Genomic DNA, 24345 nt, shown 5'->3' with positions numbered 1-24345 from the left:
CTCATCTATAACCTTGACATTCCTTGTCAAGAAGGGGTATCTCCTTTCTTTGAACTTGAGTGGGGCTTTGTGATGGCCATGATAATAGTTATGATAGGAGTCATGCTATGTGATTTGGGGGTTAGGATGTTAAAAGAAGCAGAGCTTCCAACAGGGTTCAGTCTCTTGAGATACAAAGCTTAGAAGCCGAGGCACCAATTACCAAGTCTGACTACGCTGAAGCCATCATACTTGAGAGACCACATGGAGAAAGACAGCCTCTGGCAGAGCCTTGGCTTTTCAGCACCCACCCTTTTGAGTCTCCCCACCCAGGCACCAGACAAGAGTCAGGAAGTCTTTGAGCTAACTCCAACCCCAGTCACTATCTGACAGAAACTGCCAGAGAGACCCCAAGCATGAACCACTTATGCCATCCGAGTCAACCCTCAGAATCATGAAAGATAAAAAAAAAAAAAAAAAAAAATGATGGTGGTTGTTTTAAGCTATAATCTGTTATATTGCAATTGACAACTAATGTCATACAAAGCCACTTCTTCATGCGAAACACTTTTTGTATCTATATTGTAAGTGGAGACTAATATAGAAAAGCTTTCAATTTTTATTTAACAAAGGCTAATAGTAATTTAAAATTTTTTAAAACTATCCTGGGCACAAAAATCTAAATTGACAAAACTAGGCAAATTAGCATTCTCAACTCATCTAAATAGATTTCCAACAAGTTTTTCAAAAACCAAGGTCATCAAAATCATTTTTAGCTTTGGAACACCCAGGTAGCTCAGTGGTTGAGTTTCTGCCTTTGGCTCAGGTTGTCATCCTGGAGTCCTGGGATTGAGTCGTGCATCAGGCTCCCCGCCCGATGAGCCTGCTTCTCCCTCTGCCTATGTCTCTGCCTCTCTGTGTCTCTAACGAATAAATGAAATCTTTTAAAAAATCATTTTTAGCTTCAAAAATCACATTAATCCTTTCTCATGTACTTGCCATAAGCTACCAGTTCTCAAAGTGTGGTCCCTGGAACAGCAGCATTAACATGGCCTGGAAATTCAGTGGAAATCAGAAGCTCTGAGGATAGGACATGTGCTAAGCTTGAGACCACTGCCCTAAAATTTACCATATTTCCTTTCTCAATTTTTTTTTAAAGATTTTATTTATTTATTCATGAGAGACACACACAGAGAGAGAAAGGCAGAGACACAGGCAGAGAGAGAAGCAGGCTCCATGCAGGAAGCCCAATGTGGGACTCGATCCCGAGACTCCAGGATCAGGCCCTGGGCTGAAGGCAGCGGCGCTAAACTGCTGAGCCACCTGGGCTGCCCTCTCAAATTTTTAAGTGCTTCCTTTATTTCATTTGTTTTTTAGTGTACCCTATGACACAGGCAAGGATGGCTACTACTGAGGCTTGAAGCAAATAATCAAAGAACTCATCCAAGTAGATAGAACTGGGAATGGAAACTAAAGACTCAACATCCAGTGAATACACGTGGGCACTGAATAGATTTCCAAATTCTTCAAATTTATAATTTTAAACAAATTAATTGGACAGGACTCCTCATAATTTTAGTGTATATGTTTAAGAGTGATGTCACAGGGATGGGAGGACCTCCCTTAATACTGTGTAATCTTGGCCGAGAAACTTCACTCTTCTGAACCTGCTTTTAAGATGATAAGGCTGCTTTAAGGGTTAACAGTCATAGCTAACAACTGGGTTCTCATTATGCACCCGGCATGGCCATATATGCTTACACAAATACCTTATCCTTATAATAGCACTATGAGGTAAGTATTACCACTACCTCAATTTTATAGGTAAAGAAATTGGAAGCATGAAGTGATTTTAAATAAGCTTCCCAAGTCAGGGAGCACCTTATGGAGTAACAGAGACTGAATCTGAGCCAGAAAGTCTGACTATAGAACCTGACTACTTAAAGAGGTTTTCTCACTTAAAATAATTAAATGAGATGACCCATATAAGGTGCAGGGTACATTGCCAGAATTTAATAAACACAGGTAATTTTATTGTTATTGTTATGAATATCTACTATTTTTATTTTTACTCGCTTAATAGGTAGGCCACTGCTTATTTCCAATTTCCAATATCCTGGGAAAAATGTCCAACACATTAAAAATGAGTAAAATAGAATGTGGGTCAAGGGAATGAGGAGTATACAGAGGATCTAACTGTGTATCCTGACAAGGACTAGAGAAAGCATTCTCTACATATTTAGTATTTTATGCTTATGATTATTCCATTCATGCCTGAAGGATGACATTTAATTACACATCTCAACACGTATACCTACAAGTTAATGCTGGTCATAAAAATATGAAGTAAGCATTAACATTTAACTGTAATACTGTACTCAAAGGCACGTTCTCAGTCATTAGAAGATCTGAGAAGTGACTTAGTAAAATATTAACAGTACTGAATTTTTGATTGCTAATGTTCTTACGTACTGTCCTCACATTTACTGTAAATGATTATTTTATTGACATTATGGAAAGTTCAAGATTATCTGAAAGATTAGTTTGCAAGACTTACCTTCAATCCAACGGTCTGTGGAGAAAGTTTTAAAGACATTTATGATTTCCTCAAGTAAATGTGATAAAGCCCATGCTACTCCAAAGCTATTTTAGTGGGAAGAGCTACTTCATACTCACAGTGAAGATCTAGTACATCACCATCATTGATTCTCATGTACTTACTTCCACAGCATAGTGGAGAGCTGATGAGCCAGGGTGCAATGACAGGTTTTGAAGAGGCTTGATACGTGGTTTATCCCATCCAAACTCTGAGGACCACTCCACTGTCAGCATGTGATCCGTGAAAACAGTTCCAAAAACCAGAGCATTGGGGTCTGGTTTTTCCTTTAAAATGGTGGCTGGTGTGATTATTAGATCTTTAGCCTGGGGAAGAGAAATCAGCACCATTAAAGGAAAGTTACTGAACATCTACCGGCTGGATGATAGAGGGTGAAAATACAAAATTAGGTCACCAGCCACAAAAAAGTGAAATCATTTGTTTTTTAAATGGTGGCACTAACTCAGAAATTTAACATCTGTGAGCCAAACGATCATGTCGGCATTCAAAATTTGGCTTGTTGACTGTACATTGCCTAATAAATATCAGAACCAAATTCAGTGATATTTAGAAAGAAGGACAAAATAGCAGATGGAGTAAAATGATGGAAAAAAGAGCATGCCTTCTTCACTCTCACCACAGGACTCATTTTGAGCACTCAGGCAAGAGGTAAAGGATGTCTTCTAGAACAAAGACAACACTTAAATGATATGTTAAACTAAAAGTCATTAAGAACTGAATCTCTTGGGGATCCCTGGATGGCTCAGCGGTTTAGTGCCTGCCTTCTGCCCAGGGTGTGTCCTGGAGTCCTGGGATCAAGTCCCACATCAGGCTCCCTGCATGGAGCCTGCTTCTCTCTCTGCCTATGTCTCTGCCTCTCTCTCTCTCTCTGTGTCTCTCATGAATAAATAAATAAAATCTTAAAAAAAAAAAAAAAAAAAGAACTGAATTTCTTGGCGATGGTTGTACTCCAACTCCCTCAAAGAATTCTTGGCATAAGCCTTCAAAACCCCCTGGGTGCATTACAGAAGGAACAGAATGAAACAAGTGTTTTCCTCTTTGAAAACAGAGAAGTAGAGAATGAACACCAAGACATAAATCCTCTATTCTGTGTTGAGGAAACAGTGAACAAAGGACCTCTTATTGAAAGAAAGATAAATAAGAATAATAGGAAACAACTTCACACAGCAGCATTATACCAACTCTCCACATAGCCAGCTTGCCCATTACAAATGGCCAAACACATATACACCCGAATCACAGTACCATCACCAACTTCACAACAGCTGTAGACTGCTGACAAAACCACAAGGGATACTCTTTGATCGGTTAAAAGACAGTATTAACCAGGGACAGGTTTGACTTATTAACCTTGACTTGTAAGGAAAAACTCCACTCCATATACAAAAGTACTCATCCCATCCCCCGCCCCCCAAATCAAGGACAGAAGTTCCCTTTAGATCATCAGTTCTTATCCTTATATTTGAAATGATGCAGGGGCAACTGGATGTCTCAGTTGGTTAAGCATCTGACTCTTGATTTGGGCCTGCGTCATGATCTCAAGGTCATGAGATCAAGCCTTGTGTCAGCTCCATGCTGAGCTCCACGCTTCACTCCACACTGGGCATGGAGCTTGCTTAAGAGTCTCCCTCTGCCCCACCTCATCGTTGCGCACACATGCTCTCAAAAAAAGAAGAAAACAATTGCTTCTGATTAATTCACCACCCTACACATGCCTTAGTCATTTGATATATTATGAATGATAATCAGTTTTATTTTTAGAATAATATTCATGCTGAATGTATTCTAAAACACCTAGAAAGCTCACATTACAGGGAAGCCTAAGGCACTAAAGACAACATATTACTGTAATTTTCAGGTTTAGTAATGCTATTTTGGAATATGCCAATAAAATGCCAAATTGGCGGGGGGGAGGACTTTCTTCTACCAGTACGTAACCCAAGTAAGTAAATTAACTTAAAACCCTTTACTAACTGCAAGAAAATGAATTTAAAGGGATACACTCCAGCTCAGTTACTTTGTTCTTTGAATCCATTTCTCTCCCTTTATCCTCTAGACCAGGTTAGAGGATACGATGTTGGCCAAATTTCACCTGCAGGCTTCTGGTGTGTTTTTACAAAATAAAAGTTTAATTGGATCACAGTCACACTGTTCTTTATCCATTAATGACGGCATAGTCCACTGATAACAACAGAAACCTTATGGCCCTCACACCTAAACTATTATCTGACCCATTAAAAAGTTTGCCAGCCCCTCTAGACTATTTAGACAAGAACTCTGAGTAGATATTCCACTTAAGTCTCTGACCCTAGCACAGTGCCTCACACATGCAATACAGTACAAGTTATCTAAAATACCAAAAATATTTGGCTGATCTCAGATGTACGTCCCCATCCCTGACAGATTCATCCACAGAAGATGGCTCGAATTTAAAGTGAGTAAAATTGCAACATAAATTTTTCATTACATGAATGGTTTCGCAGTGTTGGTGCACAATAAAGCACTTGTGATTTTGCTTTAAGTCGCTTTTTTTAGCAGCTTTTCTTAGTCCTGGGCTAAAACAAAACAAAACAAAAAAACCTGTAACACAAATAATGCAAATCTTCACCTATTAAGACTACTAATAAAAGTTTCTCAATAACAGGGAAGGACAGTAAGACCCAAAATAAAGATAAGAGTACGTAAAAATGGAGAAGTGAGAGCGTGAGCAGATGTTTTTCTCTACCTGAATTCAGGGTACATCTTCAATACTGCAAGGGCAACAGACCTTAGCCTTTCCCCCCAGTGACAGAACCAATACTTGGTTCTTCAAAGGTAAAATAAAGATCACCTTCCCAGGTATTTCTATCTGTAGCTAACCAATTCTCCTATGAGCTAATCAACAAGAAATCAACTACCCGTGATCCTTATACCGTTCAGGATTTTGAAACTCTCCAATCAATAACTGCACCTGCCATGAAACAAATAGGCAATGGAATATATACTTTATATCAGTAACAATCTACATAATATTTTAAAACGAGATTATGGGGGTGCCTGGGTGGCTCAATTGGTTAAGCGTCTGCCTTTGTCTCAGGTCATGATCTCAGGGTCCTGGGATGCACTCTTGCATCAGGCTCCCCGCTCGTAGAGAGTCTGCTTCTCCCTCCACCTCTGCCCCTGCTTGTGTGCATGTTCTGCCTCAAAATACATAAAATCTTTAAAAACTAACAAGAACAAAAAACGAGACCATAGCCTCATATTAAATAACTGTAGGGTGATTCTTTATTTTTCTTCCCCTGCTCCTCTTTCTCCTTCATCTGCTTTATTATTCTCAGTATTTTGCCTTTTTGTTCACTGAATAAACACTAATTGCACCAACACAATGGCTCAGGCACTGCACTTAGCAAGCACAAGAGACACCAAGATGCCTATGGCTCAGCCCCCATCCTTCTCAGGCAAGCTCACCGTCAGCCATGGACAGGCAGTAGCCACTGTGAGCAAGTATTATCATTCAACCTCGTACCTGTTGAGCTACTATGTGCTTACTGCTATAGGCCCAAAGGACTCTCAGGGAATAAAACAAGTAAAGTCCTGTTCTCTCGGGACAGGGAAAACAATATAAAGAAATAAGTCGATAAATAGAGGTCAGGAAATGCTTAGTGCTATGAGGAAAATATAAGCTGCTTAAAAGGATGGAGGGGAAAAAGCTTATTTTTAGTGGAAGGGTTGGGAATGACCTTCCTGATGAGGTGTCCTTTGAGCCAAGACTTGAATGAAGAAAGAAGGTAGGCCATGGAGCTATCTAGAGGCAAAGTATTTGAAGCAGAAGAAGCAAGAGCACAGGTCCTGTGAAGAGACTTGGCATGTTCAAGGAACAGGAAAGGTTCAGTGTGGCAGGAATTTAGGAAATATGGGGGAAATTAAGTGGCAAAAAAGGTCACAGAGCACTGTGGCTTCTGGAATAGGGGAAAGGGATGGGCCAGGAGAACTAGGTACTTCATGGTATACATTCCAATGTATATCAACATTACAATTCTCCAGGGGTTCTGGCTCAGTGCAATTAAGAGTTTACCATCTGCACCTGGGTGATTCAGTCGGTTGAATGTCTGACTCTGGATTTTGGCTCAGGTCCTGATCTCGGGGTCCTGGGATCAAGCCCCACATTGGGTTCCAAGGGGAGTCTTGCTTGAGGATGCTCTCTCTCCCTCTCCCTCTGCCCCTCCCCACTCTTGGACCCACTCTTGTTTCATAAATAAGTGAATCTTTGAAGAAAAAAAAGGAAAACTATACCTCATCTTCCTTATTTCTCCAGGAATCCTTACCATGGAAGTTCTTAGCAATTAAAATAACTCAGTTGACCTCTTTACTCTGGGCAATTAGAAGTAGCCATCTGGGATAATACTAGATACATGGCTACCATGCTGTAATTTCCTAATTTTTAAGAAGTATTAAGGAGCAAAGCAGAAAGGGAGAAAATGATAGTTTGATGGTGGTAAAATATAAGAACCTGGGTAACACTGAGCTTTTTCCTTGAGCCTTTACATTTCCTCCTCTCATCAGGGGTCTTCAGACCTGGCTATGCATTGGATTCAACTATAAGGCGTTTTAAAAACACTAAATCACATTCCATTCCAGAACTGAACCAGAATCTCAGAAGGATAGGGCAGGGGAGAGGTTGGTTGGTTGTTCAAACGTACCCAAGTGATTCTAACTATGCACTCAGGCTCGGAACCATACCATGCTATCTCCCTTAAAGATCTCCTGAAGAGCAATGGTTCTTAACATTGGCTGCTGAATTGGTTCACCTGGGAAGTTTTGGTGTTTTTTTTGTTGTTGTTGTTAGGTTGGGGTTTTTTAGGAAATAACCACTTCCCAAGCCATAACCACAATGCACAAAAACTCAGGAAAAAAAAGAAAGAAATTCAGGAGTGGGACTTCACATCAATTTTCAGAGAAGGCTCTCCAGGAGACTCCAAAGTACTGGAAGGGCTGAGAACCACTTAAGAAATTCAAGTCTCATTTGTGAATTCTCTAAAAAGCCATACAGTTTTTCATAATCACAAGACCTTGGTTACTGCAAACTTAATGTATCTAAAATGGAGCATATATTTCCTTCAAAACTTGGTCCCTTTTTTTTAAGATTTATTTATTCATGAGAGACAGAGACAGAGAGACTGAGACAGATACACAGGCAGAGGGAGAAGCAGGCTCCATGCAGGGAGCCCGATGTGGGACTCGATCCCAGGTCTCCATGATCAGGCTCTGGGCTGAAGGCGGTGCTAAACCATTGAGCCACCCAGGTTGCCAGGTCCCTATTTCTGATATATAATGTTCTACTTCTCTATTTCTTAACTCATCTAATAAGAGGAATGTGTGTTTACTATCTTAAAATTCTACTGTAAAGGGAAGAAAAATGAAAAGTAGAAAATTCCCAACTTTCAAAAAATAAGTAAATAAATAACATTCCTAACTAGCACCCTGGCCACCCACTTCCCAGACATGACCTCCGTTAACAAACTCATTGTGTTTTTTCCTATATTTTCTTTACATCTTCATTACTTTCAAGATAATTTATCATTCCTGGGGTGCCTGGGTGGCTCAGTGGGTTAATTCAGCTCAGGTTGTTATCCCAGGGTCCTGGGATCAAGTCCTGTGGGGAACCTGCTTCTCCCTCTCCCCTGCATACCTCCTTTCCCCCACTGGCTCGTGCTTTCTCCTGCTGTATTTTTCTCTCAAAGAAATATTTTCTAAAAAAAGATAATTTATCATTCTCAACAGCATTCTCCAAGCCCTGCTTCCCTATCATAATCAAGACATGCGTACTTTCAATAATCTTTCAAGAATTCTGATTTCTCAATTTCTACTACCCGTTCAATAGCAAATATCCTATATCTGTTACTTATACACTCTGAACATAATCACATGCTTCTGGATCTTTTTTTTAAGATTTTATTTATTCATGAGAGACACAGAGAAGCAGAGACACAGGCAGAGGGAGAAGCAGGCTCCATACAGGGAGCCTGATGTGGGAGTTGATCCTGGGACCCCGGATCACGTCCAGGGCTGCAGGAGGTGCAAAAGCTGAGCCACCCAGGCATCCCTCCTGGATCATAATCTTCAAAGTCCATGAGAAGCTAAATGGCTATACATAAGTCCAAATACTTCAGATGCAAAATCAAGTATCCCAAGTATGGCACTAACTTGTCTTTTCAAGTCTTTCTCTCACTAATGAGCTGCATTAGCCTTTTATCACTTAATGTATTCAGCTGCAAGTAAGTCAAACTCAAATAGGAGTTGACTTTCTCACATATATCTAGAGGAGCCAGGCCTGGCCATACCCCTATAATCTCAAGGTCCTGTGATTTTTCTCAGCCTTCTCCTTAGGGTCAAAAGAAGGCTCATTATAGCTATAGCTTTTGGCTTTAATGATTTCATCAAGGTCCAAAGATACGGGAGGAAAAGGATAACAGCAGACAAATCTATTCCTTCTAATCAGAAAAGCAAAATTTTCCCAGGAATTTCTGTATGGCTTATTGGGTCAGAAATGTGTCACAGTGATCTGTCCAGCTGCAAGGGAGGCTGGCAGGACAGAACCTGATAACAAGGACATGGGTGGGGCTGTATTTGGGGTCCACGCTGACCTGGTACCTAAACTCTGACCAGCCTTTAAGCATTCTTGTCTACATGCCTCTGTTTAACATGGAAGGACTAAAACTTGGCCACAGATGCCTACCCATCCTCACCTCTTTTTCCGCCCATCATTTCCTCCACCTATAACACTGGACATGTGGTGCAGCCAGTTTATCCAAACTTCCTTTCTTCCTCCAGCAGGAAGTGTAGAAACTGTAACACCCCATCTGGCCCAGCAGTCTGGTGGTATCCTCAGCTTTTCAAACGGCCTAGCAGTTGCTCATACAGCCCCTCCACATAGACATCCTAACCACCGAAGTGTTTGGTTTGGCTCTAGAAAATCTTATAATGAATTTGAACGGTTGGAAAAATGAGTCATTTCTTTGGGTTATGTTGGACTCCCACTTAGCACAGTAACTATTATACATATCAAGTATGTGCTAGTAATTCTTTTCTAAATTTCGTTAAACATGGATTGACCTCATGGGTTTGGATATGTCAAAAGAAGAGACTGCTATATACTTCTTATAAAAATCATTTGTACTTGCTGTGTTTCATAAAAGACCCTTTTGTTATTACAAATCTTTAAAGAACCAACTTTAAGAATGATCATGGACCAGTATGTAATTTTTACTTTTCTAAACTTTCTCCTTAAAATATCTCTAGGACCACCTACAGTGATCCACTGACCCAATGAAATCAAGTTAGTTAATGGCAAAGACACAGAATATGGTGTTTTTATGCTGGACTTGATGCTCTTGTAATTATAACTTGGTACTACTAGTTAAGTTTTTAGAAATTGAATACAAATGATTAAATTACCAGGTATTAGTTCTATTTTAGTAAGCTACTACATCCCTTTGTAAGATATGATTTATTAATGATATGAATAGCAACCCTCTTTTTAATTTGTAATTAAGGATTGCCTTACATGCAGATTTTCAAAGTAATACACAACTGAGTGCCTTCAGAATTTCATCAAGAAGTCTAATTTCCTCTCAAAAAAAAAAAAAAATTCTGTAATTCTAGAAACTAAAACAGCTTTGACCTGAGCTCCAAGAGAAACAAAGAATATTAAAACAATTGGTACACTGAATAAAAATTCTTTAAAAGCAACATTAGCTACAGGTTTGTGACTGACTTTAAGTAGATGTGAAATCTAGTTCTAAGTGGAAAAAAAAATCTTTGGCATAAAAGAAATTTTGCAAACAATTTTTATCAGTGTTTAGAAACCTTTTTCCACATTTCCTTCCCAAAGATGGATAAAAATAATAATATTTGTAAAATGATACTTTCTCCTGCATAATTAATCTGTCTCTTTCCGATACTTCATGTTCTCTGATGACTTCAAAGTCAGGATGTTTCAGGCCATATGTTCATGGAAGAATTTGGAAGGCCATATGACTGGATTGCGAAATGACAAGAAACATTGACAAAAACAATGCATATTAAAAACAACAACTTCGGGCAGCCGGAGTGGCTCTGTGGTTTAGCGCTACCTTCAGCCCAGGGTGTGATCCTGGAGACCCGGGATCGAGTCCCACATCAGGCTCCCTGCATGGAGCCTGTTTCTCCTTCTGCCTATGTGTCTCTGCCTCTCTCTCTCTCTCTCTCTCTCTCTCATGAATAAATAAATAAAATCTTTAAAAAAACAACTTCCTAACTCAAAATCCATGCTTGGGTAACCATCTGCTCTGAAATGGGGAAGCCCAGAGCCCGCTAATGCAACCTGGCTGCACCTGAGGGCCCTATTAGCCAGCATTCAGGCCCTGTCTCTTGCTCACCCTTCAATATAGTATCTGTACTTCTCTGCATTGGACACAACACTTAAACATTTAAAAGCTATCTCGGCATTACAAGGCTATCAGAAAACACAGAACTTTGTTCTATAATAAGTATTTTTCTTATTCTATTTGGAAAGTTAGGTTCTAAGTTCATTATCTTTAGAGACACTCATTTAGAATCTTAATAAAGAGGTGCCTGAGTGGCTCAGTTGAGCAGCTGACGATTCTTGGTTTCAGCTCAGTTTGTGATCTCAAGGTCCTGGGATAGAGCCCTGTGAGGGACTCTGTGTTCAACGGAGGGAGTGGGAGGGACAGACACCTATTTGTGGATTCTCTCCCTCTGCCCTTTGCCTAGCTTGTCTCTCAAATAAATTAATCTATCTTAAATAAAATAGAAAGGTAGGAAGAGGAGAATTAGAGATTTGGAGTGTCACATTCTGTGGAGATCTATAAAGCAGGAGAAAGTGGAAGAAACAGACAACTGATCTCTTTGAAACAAAGGCAGCTCTGGAGTCCACAGAAAGATTCTATAGGATTCCCAAGTAGTAAGTCATCTCATTTCTGGGTTTTGTGGAGAAACTGCATCCTCATTTAAGATAACTGCATTAAAATGGAGTGGATGCAATATGAAAAATACCCATGAGAAACCCAAAAGAGCAGCTTAAAAATACAAAAGGAGTAAATAAAAAAAAATAATAACTTTGCCAAAAGCAAATATAGTCCCATAAAATCCACCATATCCCCCCAGAAATATCAATTTCATTTTTCATTTGCCTCATTACATATACAGGGTGAATACAACCACCATGACAACTCATGTTTCAATATGTAAATATAAGCATACAATGTCAGTACACTTCCCCTTTAACTAAAATCTAATACACAGGAATCTAAATTCAGATTAAAATAATTCATGATATAAATAAAGATTTATTTATTTGAGAGAGGGGAGAGAGCACACAAGGGGCAGAAGGAGAAACTCCAGCAGACTCCTCACTGAGCTCTAGCCCAATGCAAGGCTCGATCCCATGATCCTGAGATCATGACCTGAGCTAAAACCAAGAGTCATCAGCCACTCAACCAAAGGAGATGCCCAGGCAACCCTACATTACAAATTAATTTTAACTTTATAAGTTTTCTATGTATAAAAATATAAAGATCTTTTGGGAAAAAATTGGATTTGTCTATATACCCTTTGAGGAATATACCTACTATATAAAATAACCCTGAGAGATTATCAAATAGTCCATTGTATTTCATTCTTTCTAGAATCTATCTCTCAATACCTAAGTCCACAGAATGTATTAGAACTTAGTCTTCACAGGCTAGCAGAGTAGATTAGATCAGCTATAAGGCTATAGGGGATATTATCTTTAAAGGACCAGGAATATTATGGACAAATAAAACTCACAAACTTATTCTAGGAAGGAAATTACTATATTCTAATCTATTTCTTTTTTTTTTTTTATTTTAACCTGAGATCGGAGACTGTATCTTGAATTTATCCTCAATTTCCAATGCCTAGCACAGTAAGAGTGTGGGAAATTGATGAGTCAAGTTTGCACTCCCTCTCTGAACCCTGCCAGGATGTGAGATCATTAGGACACTCTGTGCTATGGATGACAATTGACAGTGACTGAAATAGGCAGGAGAGGAGAGGGAGACATAAAGAGAAGCAAAACCCTCCACGGTTGGGGGGAGGGGGGAGACCATGGGGTGGAGTGGAGATGATGCTTCATAGAGAAAATAATAATACACCTTATATTTGTACTTGTATGATTTTCAAAGTGCTTTTTACCAGATTCTCATTTGCTCTTCATTAGTAGCCTGGTAAATTATGAGATTATGTAACATACAAACATATGAGATTATCTAACATTATTCAGAGAGAAAATAAGGAAACACAACGCTACTGTAAAATGTTAGGTGTTGCTTTAAGGAGAAACATTACAAGTATAACTTTTTCCACTAGTGAATGGTTATACTTATTTATACAATCAGATAAACCTCCAGGTGAATATTTACAAATTAATTGTTTTCCAAGAAAAGTTATAATTCATGAAATAAGCAATTAACTGCCAGGTAATTTTAGATATGAAGATATTACTGCTCCCCAAACGACCCCCACAAGAGTGGAATTTAAAAATGCATGTCAGAAAAAAAAAAGCATGTCAGCATATCTAAATTACTGTATAACCGACGCAGTGAAAATTGCCCAAATGCCAACAAGAAACAGATTCATTCAGTTGACTGTTGCTTCACTTAACCTCTGGCAAATCACTTACCTTGAAAGTCCCCACCATCTCTTTGGATCCGGCTTCTCCAGTACATTCCGGGGAGCATCCGTTATTGCAGTCCTTAAAAAGAATTAAGCTCATTGAGTAAAACCAGGTGGGGAACTGAGGCCTGGGGTAATCAGTCATCACTCACCATCACACTGCGTCCTCCGCTCAGGTACCCAAGCAAACAGGAAAAGGAGGATCAACCAACCAAGCGCCAGCCCCAAAGGAGGGCGTCCGGGGAGCGCCGTCCTTCACTTTCCACCCTTCCGGAGGACGCAGCTGTTTTCATCCTCCACCGCTGGCTTAGGGCAGCCTGGTTAGATTCCAGGGTCGCCCTACAGAGCCGGGGTTCACCAGCAAGGAGCAAGAGACGGTGATCGTCCCCCTTCCATCCGAGTAAATAGTCTAGACTGGGGTGTTAAGTCATTTATAGAAAAATCTCCTGGGCGCGCTCAGCCTCGTGGTCTTGTCAATCAGCGGCGCACAATAGGAAGACTGGAGAAGGGATGAGGACGAGAATGAACCTTTTTTTCTTCCCCCAAGGGCAGGGTCCTGCAATGCAGGCGCACCCACACCGAACCTCGCAGGTTAAGGACCAAACCTCAGGGAATTAGGGAGTAATTTACAAGATATTTAAGGACACAAGGGAAGTGGGGCGAATTGGAAAAAGCTGCAGACCTAAAAAAAAAAAAGAAAAGAAAGAAAAGAAACCTAATCTGCTAAATAGCTACGTGTGGGAGGGAAAAAGGAGGTGTGGGGGGGGGGGGCGCGGAATCCAAGGATGCAGAAGGTCGCGGTCAAAATATTTGGGGATGGCGAAGGCCCGCAGGCTGCGGCTGTCAGGTCTCGCAGCCCAGAAATTCCGCGTCCCCCTCCTCCCCCAAAGCGGCTTCCATGGCGACCCTCGCGTTCCCGCCGGCGGCCTGCCCGGCAAGGGCCTCCCCAAAGCGGAGTTCGCCGGCCGGAGGCGCAGATTTGGGTCAGGGCTGGGGAGAAAGGAGCCGCCTGGGCGGAGGCGGCTCGGCGATGCGCGGCGACGCGGTGCAGGAGGCCCCGGGTGCAACCCGCCACCCCCTTCCGCAAGCGCCCGGGGCCGGGTACCTGGCGAGCGAGGGCCGCGGCGGCGCGCGTCGGGCTGGCCATGGGCAGGGTCCGGGGGCGCGGGGCTGCGGGGAGCGGCGGCGGCGGCGGCTGCACGCGGCGCGCGGGGGTCGGCGAGGGCAGGTGGCGCGGCCAGGCCCCGGCGCGCGCGCTGCACGGTGCGCACTGCCACCGCCGGGGGCCCCGCGCCAGGGCCGAGCGCAGGGAGCCGCTCAGCCCCTCCAGCATTCCTGGAGGAGGAGCCTCCCGCCGCCGGGTCCTTCTGGCTCGTGAGTGGCGGGAACCCAAGCCCTCGTCCCTGCCACCCGGTCCCGGGCTGGGGCACGAGAGCGCGCGCCCCACACGAGCGCCTTTCCAGATGCAGGCACTTCGGGAGCATCCTTATTTGCCAGACAACCGCTGGGTGAATGGCCTGGAAACGCCACTGGGCTGGGCCGAGGCGAAGGCAATCTTGGGGAAATGGATTTACGCTAGGGCAGAGCTGCCTGTGGACAAAACCGCGTTTGCAGCCCAGGATGGTTAGCTGTGCACTGGCTCCCATCGCCCCCACCACCACGTGCAGACTGCTGAGGAAGAACGTGAATCTGGGTTTTAGATTTAAGATTTTATTCGTTTATTCATGAGAGACACACAGGCAGAGGGAGAAGCGGGCTCCATGCAGGGAGCCCGACGTGGGGCTCGATCCCGGGGCTCCAGGATCAGGCCCTGGGCTGAAGGCGGCGCTAAACCGCTGCGCCGGGTGTTAGATTTCTTTGTGCTACTTACTCAGGGCGGCTTTGTGGCAGAGTGTTGCAGGGCTACCAGGCTCACATCTCTTAAGATCTCTTTCCGCCCAAACACCTCGATGCTACTTATACCCAACCCACCCATTAAGTGTTTTCTGGCAAAATAGACTATAAAGAGCTCCCAATCGAACTTAGTTTTCTGATGGAAGCCCATGAAAGCAATTATTTAGGGAGCTGATAAAAAGACCTTTGAAAGGGAAAACGAAGCTACTGCCTCTTCTGCTGTGTTCTCCCAGGGTAACGTCAGCCTAAGTTATGAGCTCTTCTGGGCTTTTAAATTAATAGGAAGTGGTGACGGGCTGATTTGTTCTTGGAAAGGGGGAGGGCGGCTTTTTCTGGGTAAGAGCAGTTAAATCTGGTCTGGTTTTAGAATTGATTTCATGCAGCCTTAAAGACAATATAGCTCTAATCTTATCAACTCAGAGAACAACATTCATTTCTCCTTTCCTCTCTTCCCTTCAAAGCCTCTTATGCTTGGGTGGAGTGGGAAGCTCTGAAGACCATATGGCCCAGGCAGGTCACAGGAAACCTAGAAACCAGAGACCCTTTGAAGAAATTTAAAATCAAATTTAAAAAAGAAAAAAAAAAAAAGTACAGACTAAGTAAACTCTAGGGCTGCCATTTTCCAATCTTGTCCCCAGGCCTAAAAATAAGAAATCCTTAGTTGAGTTATTAACAATTTATTTGCACTCAAATGCTTTAACTGACTACACCAGACATGTATTAAAAGCCTGTTATTGTTTTAAAGGTAGACATTACACAGCTCCAACTTTCTTGCTGTTCCATTTTTAAAGATTTTATTTATTTTAGAGAGAAGCACACTCCCAGCTGAGCGCAACATCAGATGCGGGGCTGTATCTCACAACCCCCCAGATCACCACCTGAGCCAAAACCAGGAGTTGGATCCTTAACTGACTGAGCCACCCAGGTGCCCTAAATTTTATTGCTATTTTAAGTGTCACTTGTAAATCCTCGCTTTTCAGTCAAGAATGTATATATAATACAAAAATGAGGTTATTAAAGAATTCCCACAGTGCCACCCATACCTTTCATCTCTTCAGAGCCAAACTTTGTGCAAGTGCCATCTGTATTAACTGCTTCTAGTTCTTCCCACTTCAGGTGGCTACAATTTGACTTCTGTCCAATTATTCCACCTGAACAAGGTCACTAATAGCCTTCATTTTGCTCAACCCAATGATTTTGCTTCCTGTGCATTCTCATGGCTGAACCTATATGGTGATGGCTCCCAAATATATATTTTTTCAATCCACCTCTCTCCTGAGCAGTGAGTACTTACAGCCAAAAATCTGTCTAAAAAATTTATTGTGTGTGTAACTTTGGGGAAGGCACTGGGCTAGGTGCTGAGGATGCAGTGTGAGCATATTTCCATCCCATTATCATGCATTGCCTTTAGCCACATAGAAAAATGTCACTTGTGTTAAAAAGCATCAATTAATCCTAGAAATGTAAAATTGTGAAAGTAATCAGTGCTGCCTGTGTTTTACTAGCCTCTAATAATGGAATGTATCCCACTCAGAAAGGTCTGGAAAGGCTTTCCATCAAGGGATCCTTAACTAGAGACCTGGAGGATAAAAAATATTTACTACAAGGGATGAAAAACATCTGAGATGAAAATGAATTCCAGGGAAGGACATCTCTGAGAAGGGAAGGAACATGGTGCTTCCCGGAGACAGGAGAGAGGCAGGAGAGAGGGAGGACTGGAGTGGAGACAAGCAGAGGGTGCGTGGTCCAGGTGAGACTTGGGACGGTCGGCAGAGAGCCAACTACCTAGTTAGTGCCTTATAAAGGGAGTTAAGGACAATTTCCCTGACATGAATTTGCAATGGACATAAAACTGGCTTCTTCCACAGCTGGGGAACTAAATTAATTGAACCCTGACCTTCAGAATTTATTTCATATGTACTGACAAGAATTATCATACGTTCCCATCAGTTCTGAAGAATAATTCAAAAACAATGAAACAACATAAAAACAATAAAATTGATGAGAATCCTAAGAATAAGAAAAGCCTTTGAAAGGGTAGGTTAGGTGGGGAATGAGGGTAGAGGTTGATAGGATTGAAAGTGCACTCTGGCTGCAGTTTGAAAATTGCAGGAGGGCCTGGGTGAAGAGAAATGGATTTACGAGAAAACTTTTACAGAACCTACACAAATGATGACCTTATTAATAAGGTGGACTTGGCAGGTGGTAGATGATCCAGATGAAGAGAAGCAGCCAGATTTCAGCAATCTTTAGATAGAATGGACAAGAGAAGGGACAAGGAGAGACAAGTGCTAACAAGGGCTCCTTCTATCCTGGCTTGCTCTTCTGGTTGGTGATATTTGCTAAGAAATGGAAAACTGAAAGATGATCCGGTTTGAGGGCACACACAGGAGTCTGATTTGGGGAATATTGAATTTTGGGCCATCTATCCGACTAGATGTTAGAGATATGCCTGTCTGAAGCTCCAAAGAAGGTCTGGCTTAGAAGTCAACATTTGATGAGTCCCTGGCATGGAGGTGGTAACCAAAGCTATGAGTGTGAATGTCACATCCTGTGCTTCTGTAAAATGGGACCACAGCAACACTTCATGTTTGCCAATTGGGATGGAGTATTGTACCATACGTAAATTATTTAGAACGTTGCCTGGGAAGTGTTAATATTTCAATAAATAAAAGTAATGATCATTTATCCCAGTTGGCAAACATTTTCTCGAAGGGCCAGATAGCAAATATTTTAGGCTTTGAAGGCGGTGTGGTCTTTGAGGCAATTGCTCAGATCCATCAATGAATTTCAAAAGCAGCCATGGACAGTACATAAAAAAATGGGCATGACTGGGATCCCATAAAACTATATTCATAGGGGCACCTAGGTGGCTCAGGTCATGATCCCAGGGTCCTAGGGTGGAGTCCTACATCAAGCTCCCCATAGGGTGCCTGCTTCTCCCTCTGCCTATGTTTCTGCCTCTCTATGTCTCTCATGAATAAATAAATAAAATCTTTATAAAAAAAAAAAACAACTCTGTATTTACAAAAACAGGACAGAGCAGATTTGGCTGGTCAGCTACAGGTTGCAGACCTCTACTCTATGCAGTTGCCCTAACCAGAAACCTAAAGATTGTCCTTCAGAGACAACTAAGTGATCAATGTCCGTACATTCTAGCTCCAAATATCCAGACAGTTGCCATTTCTCCAGACATATTACTGCCATCCTAGTACCGACAGCTTCTAAGCAGCCTCTCCATCTTCAGCCTTACTTCCCCTTAAACCATCCTTAGCATGGCAACCAGAGAAATCATCTCAAAATGCAAATCTGCACATATCCCTTTCTTGGCTAGAAAATCCTCAAAGCTTTACATCACCTTTATGACAATATTTTAGAAAGCTCTCCCACTCATCCCAAATTCTGATTTCTGCCCCAACTCCCTGGCTCACCTTTTGCTACTCTCCCTTTCTCCAGCCACATATTTAACTAGTTCAGTCCTTCTTCTTGGCTTCAGGCCTTCTCAAGGCTGGCCAACCAGCTCAGACACCCCCATGCCGCTGGATGGTTGTCTTATCCTTCCTTTCTCGGTTATGTGGCACTTTGTCTTCAGTGAGGCACCTCGAACCCTATCAAGGCTACCATGGGCCCGTCTGCTATTTCTCTCCACAGAATTTTTTCCCACTTCAAAATACCTGTCATACTTTATTCTAATTATTTGATTAATGTTGCTCTAATTTTCATAAGTTATGCCTATATGTCCACCTAGCAACAGCCCCCTCACTCAATGCCAGGCACACAGTTGAGATTTATCTGTTAAATTGTAGCTCCCTAATTTTTAAAATACATGTATTTAATATGTTTTGGAATTTCCGCTGCCAAAATTTACAATACAGCAGACTAAAAATGTCCTCAGAGGCCACTCTACCCCTAGATGTAGGCTTCTTCACTTAAAGGCACTCCCTCACCCTAAATCTCCCTTTTTTTTTTCCCTCTGTTCTCTTCCTTCTGCTATGCCTTTTTCCCCTTAACTGGCCATAACGTGGGCTTTCAATGTATTCTGTTAAGGGATTGGACCAGTGCTTTCTAATAAAACTTCCTGCAATATTAAAAATGTTCTCTGCCTGCACCAAGCTACATGTGGCTACTGAGCATTGAAACGTGGTTAGTGTGCCTAAGGAACTGAATTTTTAATTTTGCTTAATTTTAATTAATTTTCATTTATGTTTTAATAGCCACATGTGACTCTGGTCTCAGTGCACACTTGAGCATTGTCATCTATTTGGTCATAGTGGAGGGTTGTTACCCTGATTCTATCACTTATCAGCTATATGACCTTTGGCAAATTATCAACCTGTTTTGAGTCTCACATTTAAAATCAGAGTAGTAATAAGGCAGTGATGAGATTCAGCATGAAGATATGTATAAAGGACTCAGCAGGACTTCGCATCTTGGTATTGCTCAATAAATATTAGCTATTGTTATATTTCTATTTTTTAATTTAAAAAATCTTTTTTTTTTCACTTATGGGTAGCCCTGAGATTAGGTATATTAATCATCAGGACAATATTATATGGAGGAAAATCTTAAAAATATCTAGTCTTTCAAGTAGTTTTTTTTTTCCGAAGATAGATTTATTTATTTATTTATTTATTTATTTGAGAGAGAGTGACAGTGACAGTGACCATGGCATGGGATAGAGAGAAATTCAAGCACACTTCACACAGAGCCTGATGCAGGGCTCAATCTCATGACCCTAAGATCACAACCTAAGCTAAAGCCAAGAGTCAGGTCAGCGCTCAACTGACTGAGCCACCCAGGTGCCCCAAGTGTTTTTTGTTGTTGTTGTTGTTTTTGTTTTGTTTTGTTTTTGTTGTTTTAATAAAAAAATTTTTAAAGGCTCAGTTTGGCTCATCAAAGTGCATACCTATTATTTACGTGTTTCTGCTTGCCACTGGGAAGGCACACATAGATGAGGCACAGCTTTTATCTGCCCTGAGAAAGCCCCATCTCATGTCTCTGGAAAGCTAAACCAGAAAAAAATCTTGACAAAAGAACTAGTTGGGCTTGGGCAGCCCGGGTGGCTCAGCGGTTTAGTGCTGCCTTCAGCCCAGGGCCTGATCCTGGAGACCTGGGATCGAGTCCCATGTCAGCTTCCTGCGTGGAGCCTGCTTCTCCCTCTGCCTGTGTCTCTGCCTCTCTCTGTATCTCTCATGAATAGATAAATAAAATCTTTAAAAAAAATTAGTTGGGCTTACTTTAATGCCAAGCCCCTTTAACCAAGTAAAATGAATAATTCATTGTAGTATATGTATAGTTACTGTATTTGTTTTCTAGGACTGCTATAACAACAGCTGGCTTAAAACTACAGACACCAAGGAGGCAGCGTGGTGCCTGGGTGGCTAGGCTCGTTAAGCATCAGACTCCTGATTTCGGCTCAGGTTATAATCTCATGGGCTGCGAGATCGAGCCCCAAGACAGTCTCTATGCTCAGTGCTCAGTCAGTTGAGCACTGACCCGACTCTTGGCTTTAGCTTAGGTTGTGATCTCAGGGTCATGAGATCGAGCTCTGCATCAGGCTCTGTACAGAGTATGGAGTGTGCTTATGTTTCTCTCCCCCTCTCTCTCATAAATAAATGTATGTATGTATGTATGTCTATCTCTATTTCCCTCTTCACATAAGGACACAAGTCATACTGGATTAAGCCCCCACCCCCACCCCCGCAATGCAGTTTCACCTCATTCTAACTTGATTACACCTGCAAAGACCCTATTTTCAAATAAGATCACATTCACAGGTACTGGAGTTTACAATTTCAACATATCTTTTTGGGGGACTCAAGTCAACCCATAACAGTTAACTACCTTTATTTTAAATTTAATGATCATGACATGTTTAATGTTATGTTTTCTACTTTGAACAATAATTTTTTACCAATAAAATGAATTGATTTACAAAAAAAAAAAAAAAAAAAAAAGTGACTCTGACACAGTGCTCCTAGGACTCCATGATTTTTATGAGACCAGATTTTTTTTAAAAATTTACTGCCTACAAAAGATCAATCACAAAAGCATAAAAACATAGCTCTAGATATTTCCCTTCCCTTTCTTACCCCGTTCAGTAAGTCACCAATTCACATTGAGACTTCTGCCTACACATTTCTCCACCTGTTTCTCTCCTTCCTTAATGGTCATCACGTGATGACCATCTCACTGGTGATCCCCTTGGCCCCATTCTTAATCTTCCACCTTCTCCTCTATCTGATACATCCTCCATGCTGTCATCAGAGTGCTTGCTCTGAAAACCTTTTTCTAAACCAGTCACTCCTCAACTCAAAACCATAATAATATCTGCTACCGATCCAGCCAGTTATGGTATTCTGGGAGTTTTGGGTACACATTTTCTTATCTAATACTAAAAGCATCCCTATCCCCATTCCACCCTATAGATTCTATTATCTCAATTTTCAGAGAGGTCAGCTAAATTTCACAAGATCAAACAGCTCCAGGTCAAGTCAGTTTGACCACAAGGTATATGACCCTACCTACAATTCTGAGTTATTTCAACAGCTCCAAACTTTATGATTGTACATCCCAAAAGGAAAAAATTTAGCATTTCTGGCACACTGTATTTTTCAAAGATGGCCACAGTATTATCTTCCATTATATATGCTCTTCTGACAACCCCATCACGAGGTGGCTTATTTTCCCCACCATTTTGAATCTGGGCCCTGTGGCTGTTTTGATCAATATAATATGGCACAAATGTAGAAGTAACGCTGTTCCAGGCATACTTTAGCCTGGCAGCTTTTGCTTCTTTCCTCTTGGAAGGCATTTGGGTCTCCCCCATTTAGAACCCAGACACCATGTAAAAAGCTCAAACCCCATAGAGAGGCCATAGTGCAGACTCACTAGTCAACAACCCAGATGAGCTCCTAGCTAACATCCAGCATCAACTGCCAGCCATGTGAGTGTCTATTTTGAACATCCAGCCCTGTAGAGCTTCCAGAAGACTGACTGACACCACATAAGAAACCCCAAGTTAAAATTCATCCTGCTGAGCCCGACAACCTACAGACCATGAGAGATAATAGTACATTGCTATTTTAAGCCACAAAGTTTTGAGTTGGTTGGTTATACAGCAATGTTAAGCAAAGAGGCATACAAGCCTAATATGTTTGTTTAGTTATTTATGAAAATAACCTCATAAGTAATAAGTCACACACACAAATAGGAGTAAAAAAGATGACATAATCATGGAATTATTAATATTTTAAAATATCTTCCAAATTATGGTTGTTTTCTTATACCATCCTTGGCTAAAAGCCCAATATACTCAAGACCCAAGTAATCATTAATGACAGTAGATATAAATCGCTTTTAAACAGTCTCCTTGATGATAACCAAAATTTTGTGGTCCGTTGCTTGTCAGCTCTGATTAAACCATTATTAACATTTTTATCTAGGAACATGAATAATGGAGAACTTGTGTAAAAAAAGTCAGCTGTCTTATTTTTGTTAGATCCTTGTTTTTATATTACCAATATATTCTTTATTCTGATTTTATGCTTTTGATTTCTTATTTGTGTTTGTTTGGTTTGCAGAAGTCTTTGAAGGCCAGTTGTCCCTTTTTCAAGGATTATCAATTAATACTGGCTGGCATAATCTGTAAATCTCCTTAATCGAGCTCACATAAACTGCCACAATCACAACCTGCTGAAAGGGGCAAATGCAGAAGGCCACACAAGTGGCCCCTTAGAGCCGCGAAGATCCCCTTCCCCTCCCCAAGGAAAGTTTATGACAGTATGATCATCTGATACACAGAGCAGAGGGTACCCATGTCAACCCACGTGTGTTCAATACAAGTAATTTTTCCTACCTATTAAAGAAAACACACATATAATCAAAAATTTCTGACTCCCCAGTGTTGTACATCCTAGGGCACATCCTCCACTTTGAAACCCCTGAGCTCAAAGTGCAGACTCCTGAACTCAGTATGTGTGGGGGGGAGGGGGGACTTCTGCACCTGCTAGAGCTACCCATCAGGATTCTTGATCTCTCCCTCCTCACTTTCCCCTCACCCTCATTTGCACTTCCCATTCTCTTCTGTACACAGAAGAAACCCTCAGCATGGCAAATCTCTAGGTCTTCCTGCAGCACCCTAAAAAGATGGACAGAGGAACAGATACCTGAAGATTCCAGATAGATTCTAGACTAGAAATTGCATTTCATGTCTGGAAATAAGTAAGCTTAAAATTTTGCTTTTTACCAAAATAGAATCACATATCAACTCTGAGAGGGAGAAATTAATCCTAATTAAATGAGGCTTGTTTTTTTTAAATCTAGAGTATTATATCCTGGATTGCTTTAGAGAACATTTTGTCTTACACCAGTACCTGCTGGTAGCTGAAGTTAGCTGCTGTGCTGGTAAGAGGCCAGATTAATCTATTTGGGGGAAATTAACAGCAGAAAGAAAAGGCAGTAGGCCACAACCCAGATGTATTAAGTTTTATTCATGTTTGCTAAGTGTGTTATTTACAGTGGAATCCACAATATGCTACCACTAAGATAAACTAGTTTTAATTATGTGGTAAATAGGGGGAAAAAAATGAGAAGTAGTTGATGATTGAAACTCAGCAAAAGATAAGGACAAAGGGAAATTTGGTATTTTGGAACATAGTAATTTTTTGGAAAAAGTTAGTGAAAATACTTTTCCTGGCCTGGTAGCTCAGTCGGTTAAGTATCTGTCTTGCACTCAGGTCATGCTCCCAGGGTCCTGGGACTGAGATCCATATCTGAGCCTGTTCAGCAGGAAGTCTGCCTCTCTCTCTTGCTCTGCCTGCTGTTCCCCCTGCTTGTGCTCTCTCTCTCTCTATCAAATAAATAAATCTTTAAAAAAATGCTTTTCCTGTGAGTGTAATACATGTTCAAGAAAATATAAAATACGAACTTCTCTTAGATACACCCCTTTTGCTCTTAGATATGCCATTCTCCATCAGAAGTAAACAGGGCACTTAACACCTCCTCTTTGAGAACATTCTAAGTATGTAATAGAAACAGATGGTAAGAGAGTCTATTAAGCTTTTTCCTCCTGGTGACAATGCAAGGGTACACCTCATAGATTTGTCATTCCTGGTCTGCTTTTTATAAACCTCAAATACTCTAATTCTAATATAGAAAGATAAGGCACAGAAGTATGCCAT

General features: G+C 41.4%; 1 protein-coding gene across 3 annotated transcripts in view; it reads right to left on the bottom strand.

The window, feature by feature from the left end:
• BCAT1 (branched chain amino acid transaminase 1) overlaps positions 1-24345 on the bottom strand; it is a 101208-nt gene that overhangs the window by 53098 nt on the left and 23765 nt on the right. Inside the window, exons 1-3 of one of the 3 annotated variants that reach the window (XM_077870720.1) lie at positions 14376-14459; positions 13278-13349; positions 2701-2901 (exon numbers count right to left, since the gene is read on the bottom strand). In XM_077870720.1, coding sequence (XP_077726846.1) covers positions 2701-2901; positions 13278-13349; positions 14376-14417 — 315 coding nt within the window. In that variant the 5' untranslated portion in view covers positions 14418-14459. Of the gene's footprint in view, positions 1-2700; positions 2902-13277; positions 13350-13422; positions 13643-14375; positions 14460-24345 lie in introns of those variants that run through there. The other 2 variants (XM_077870722.1, XM_077870721.1) reach the window with 2 other exon arrangements.

This window comes from Canis aureus, chromosome 25, assembly GCF_053574225.1.
Source record: "Canis aureus isolate CA01 chromosome 25, VMU_Caureus_v.1.0, whole genome shotgun sequence".
Taxonomy (NCBI): domain Eukaryota; kingdom Metazoa; phylum Chordata; class Mammalia; order Carnivora; family Canidae; genus Canis; species Canis aureus.
Note: the sequence above shows the minus strand (reverse complement) of the source record. Positions and strands in the feature narration are given on the sequence as shown.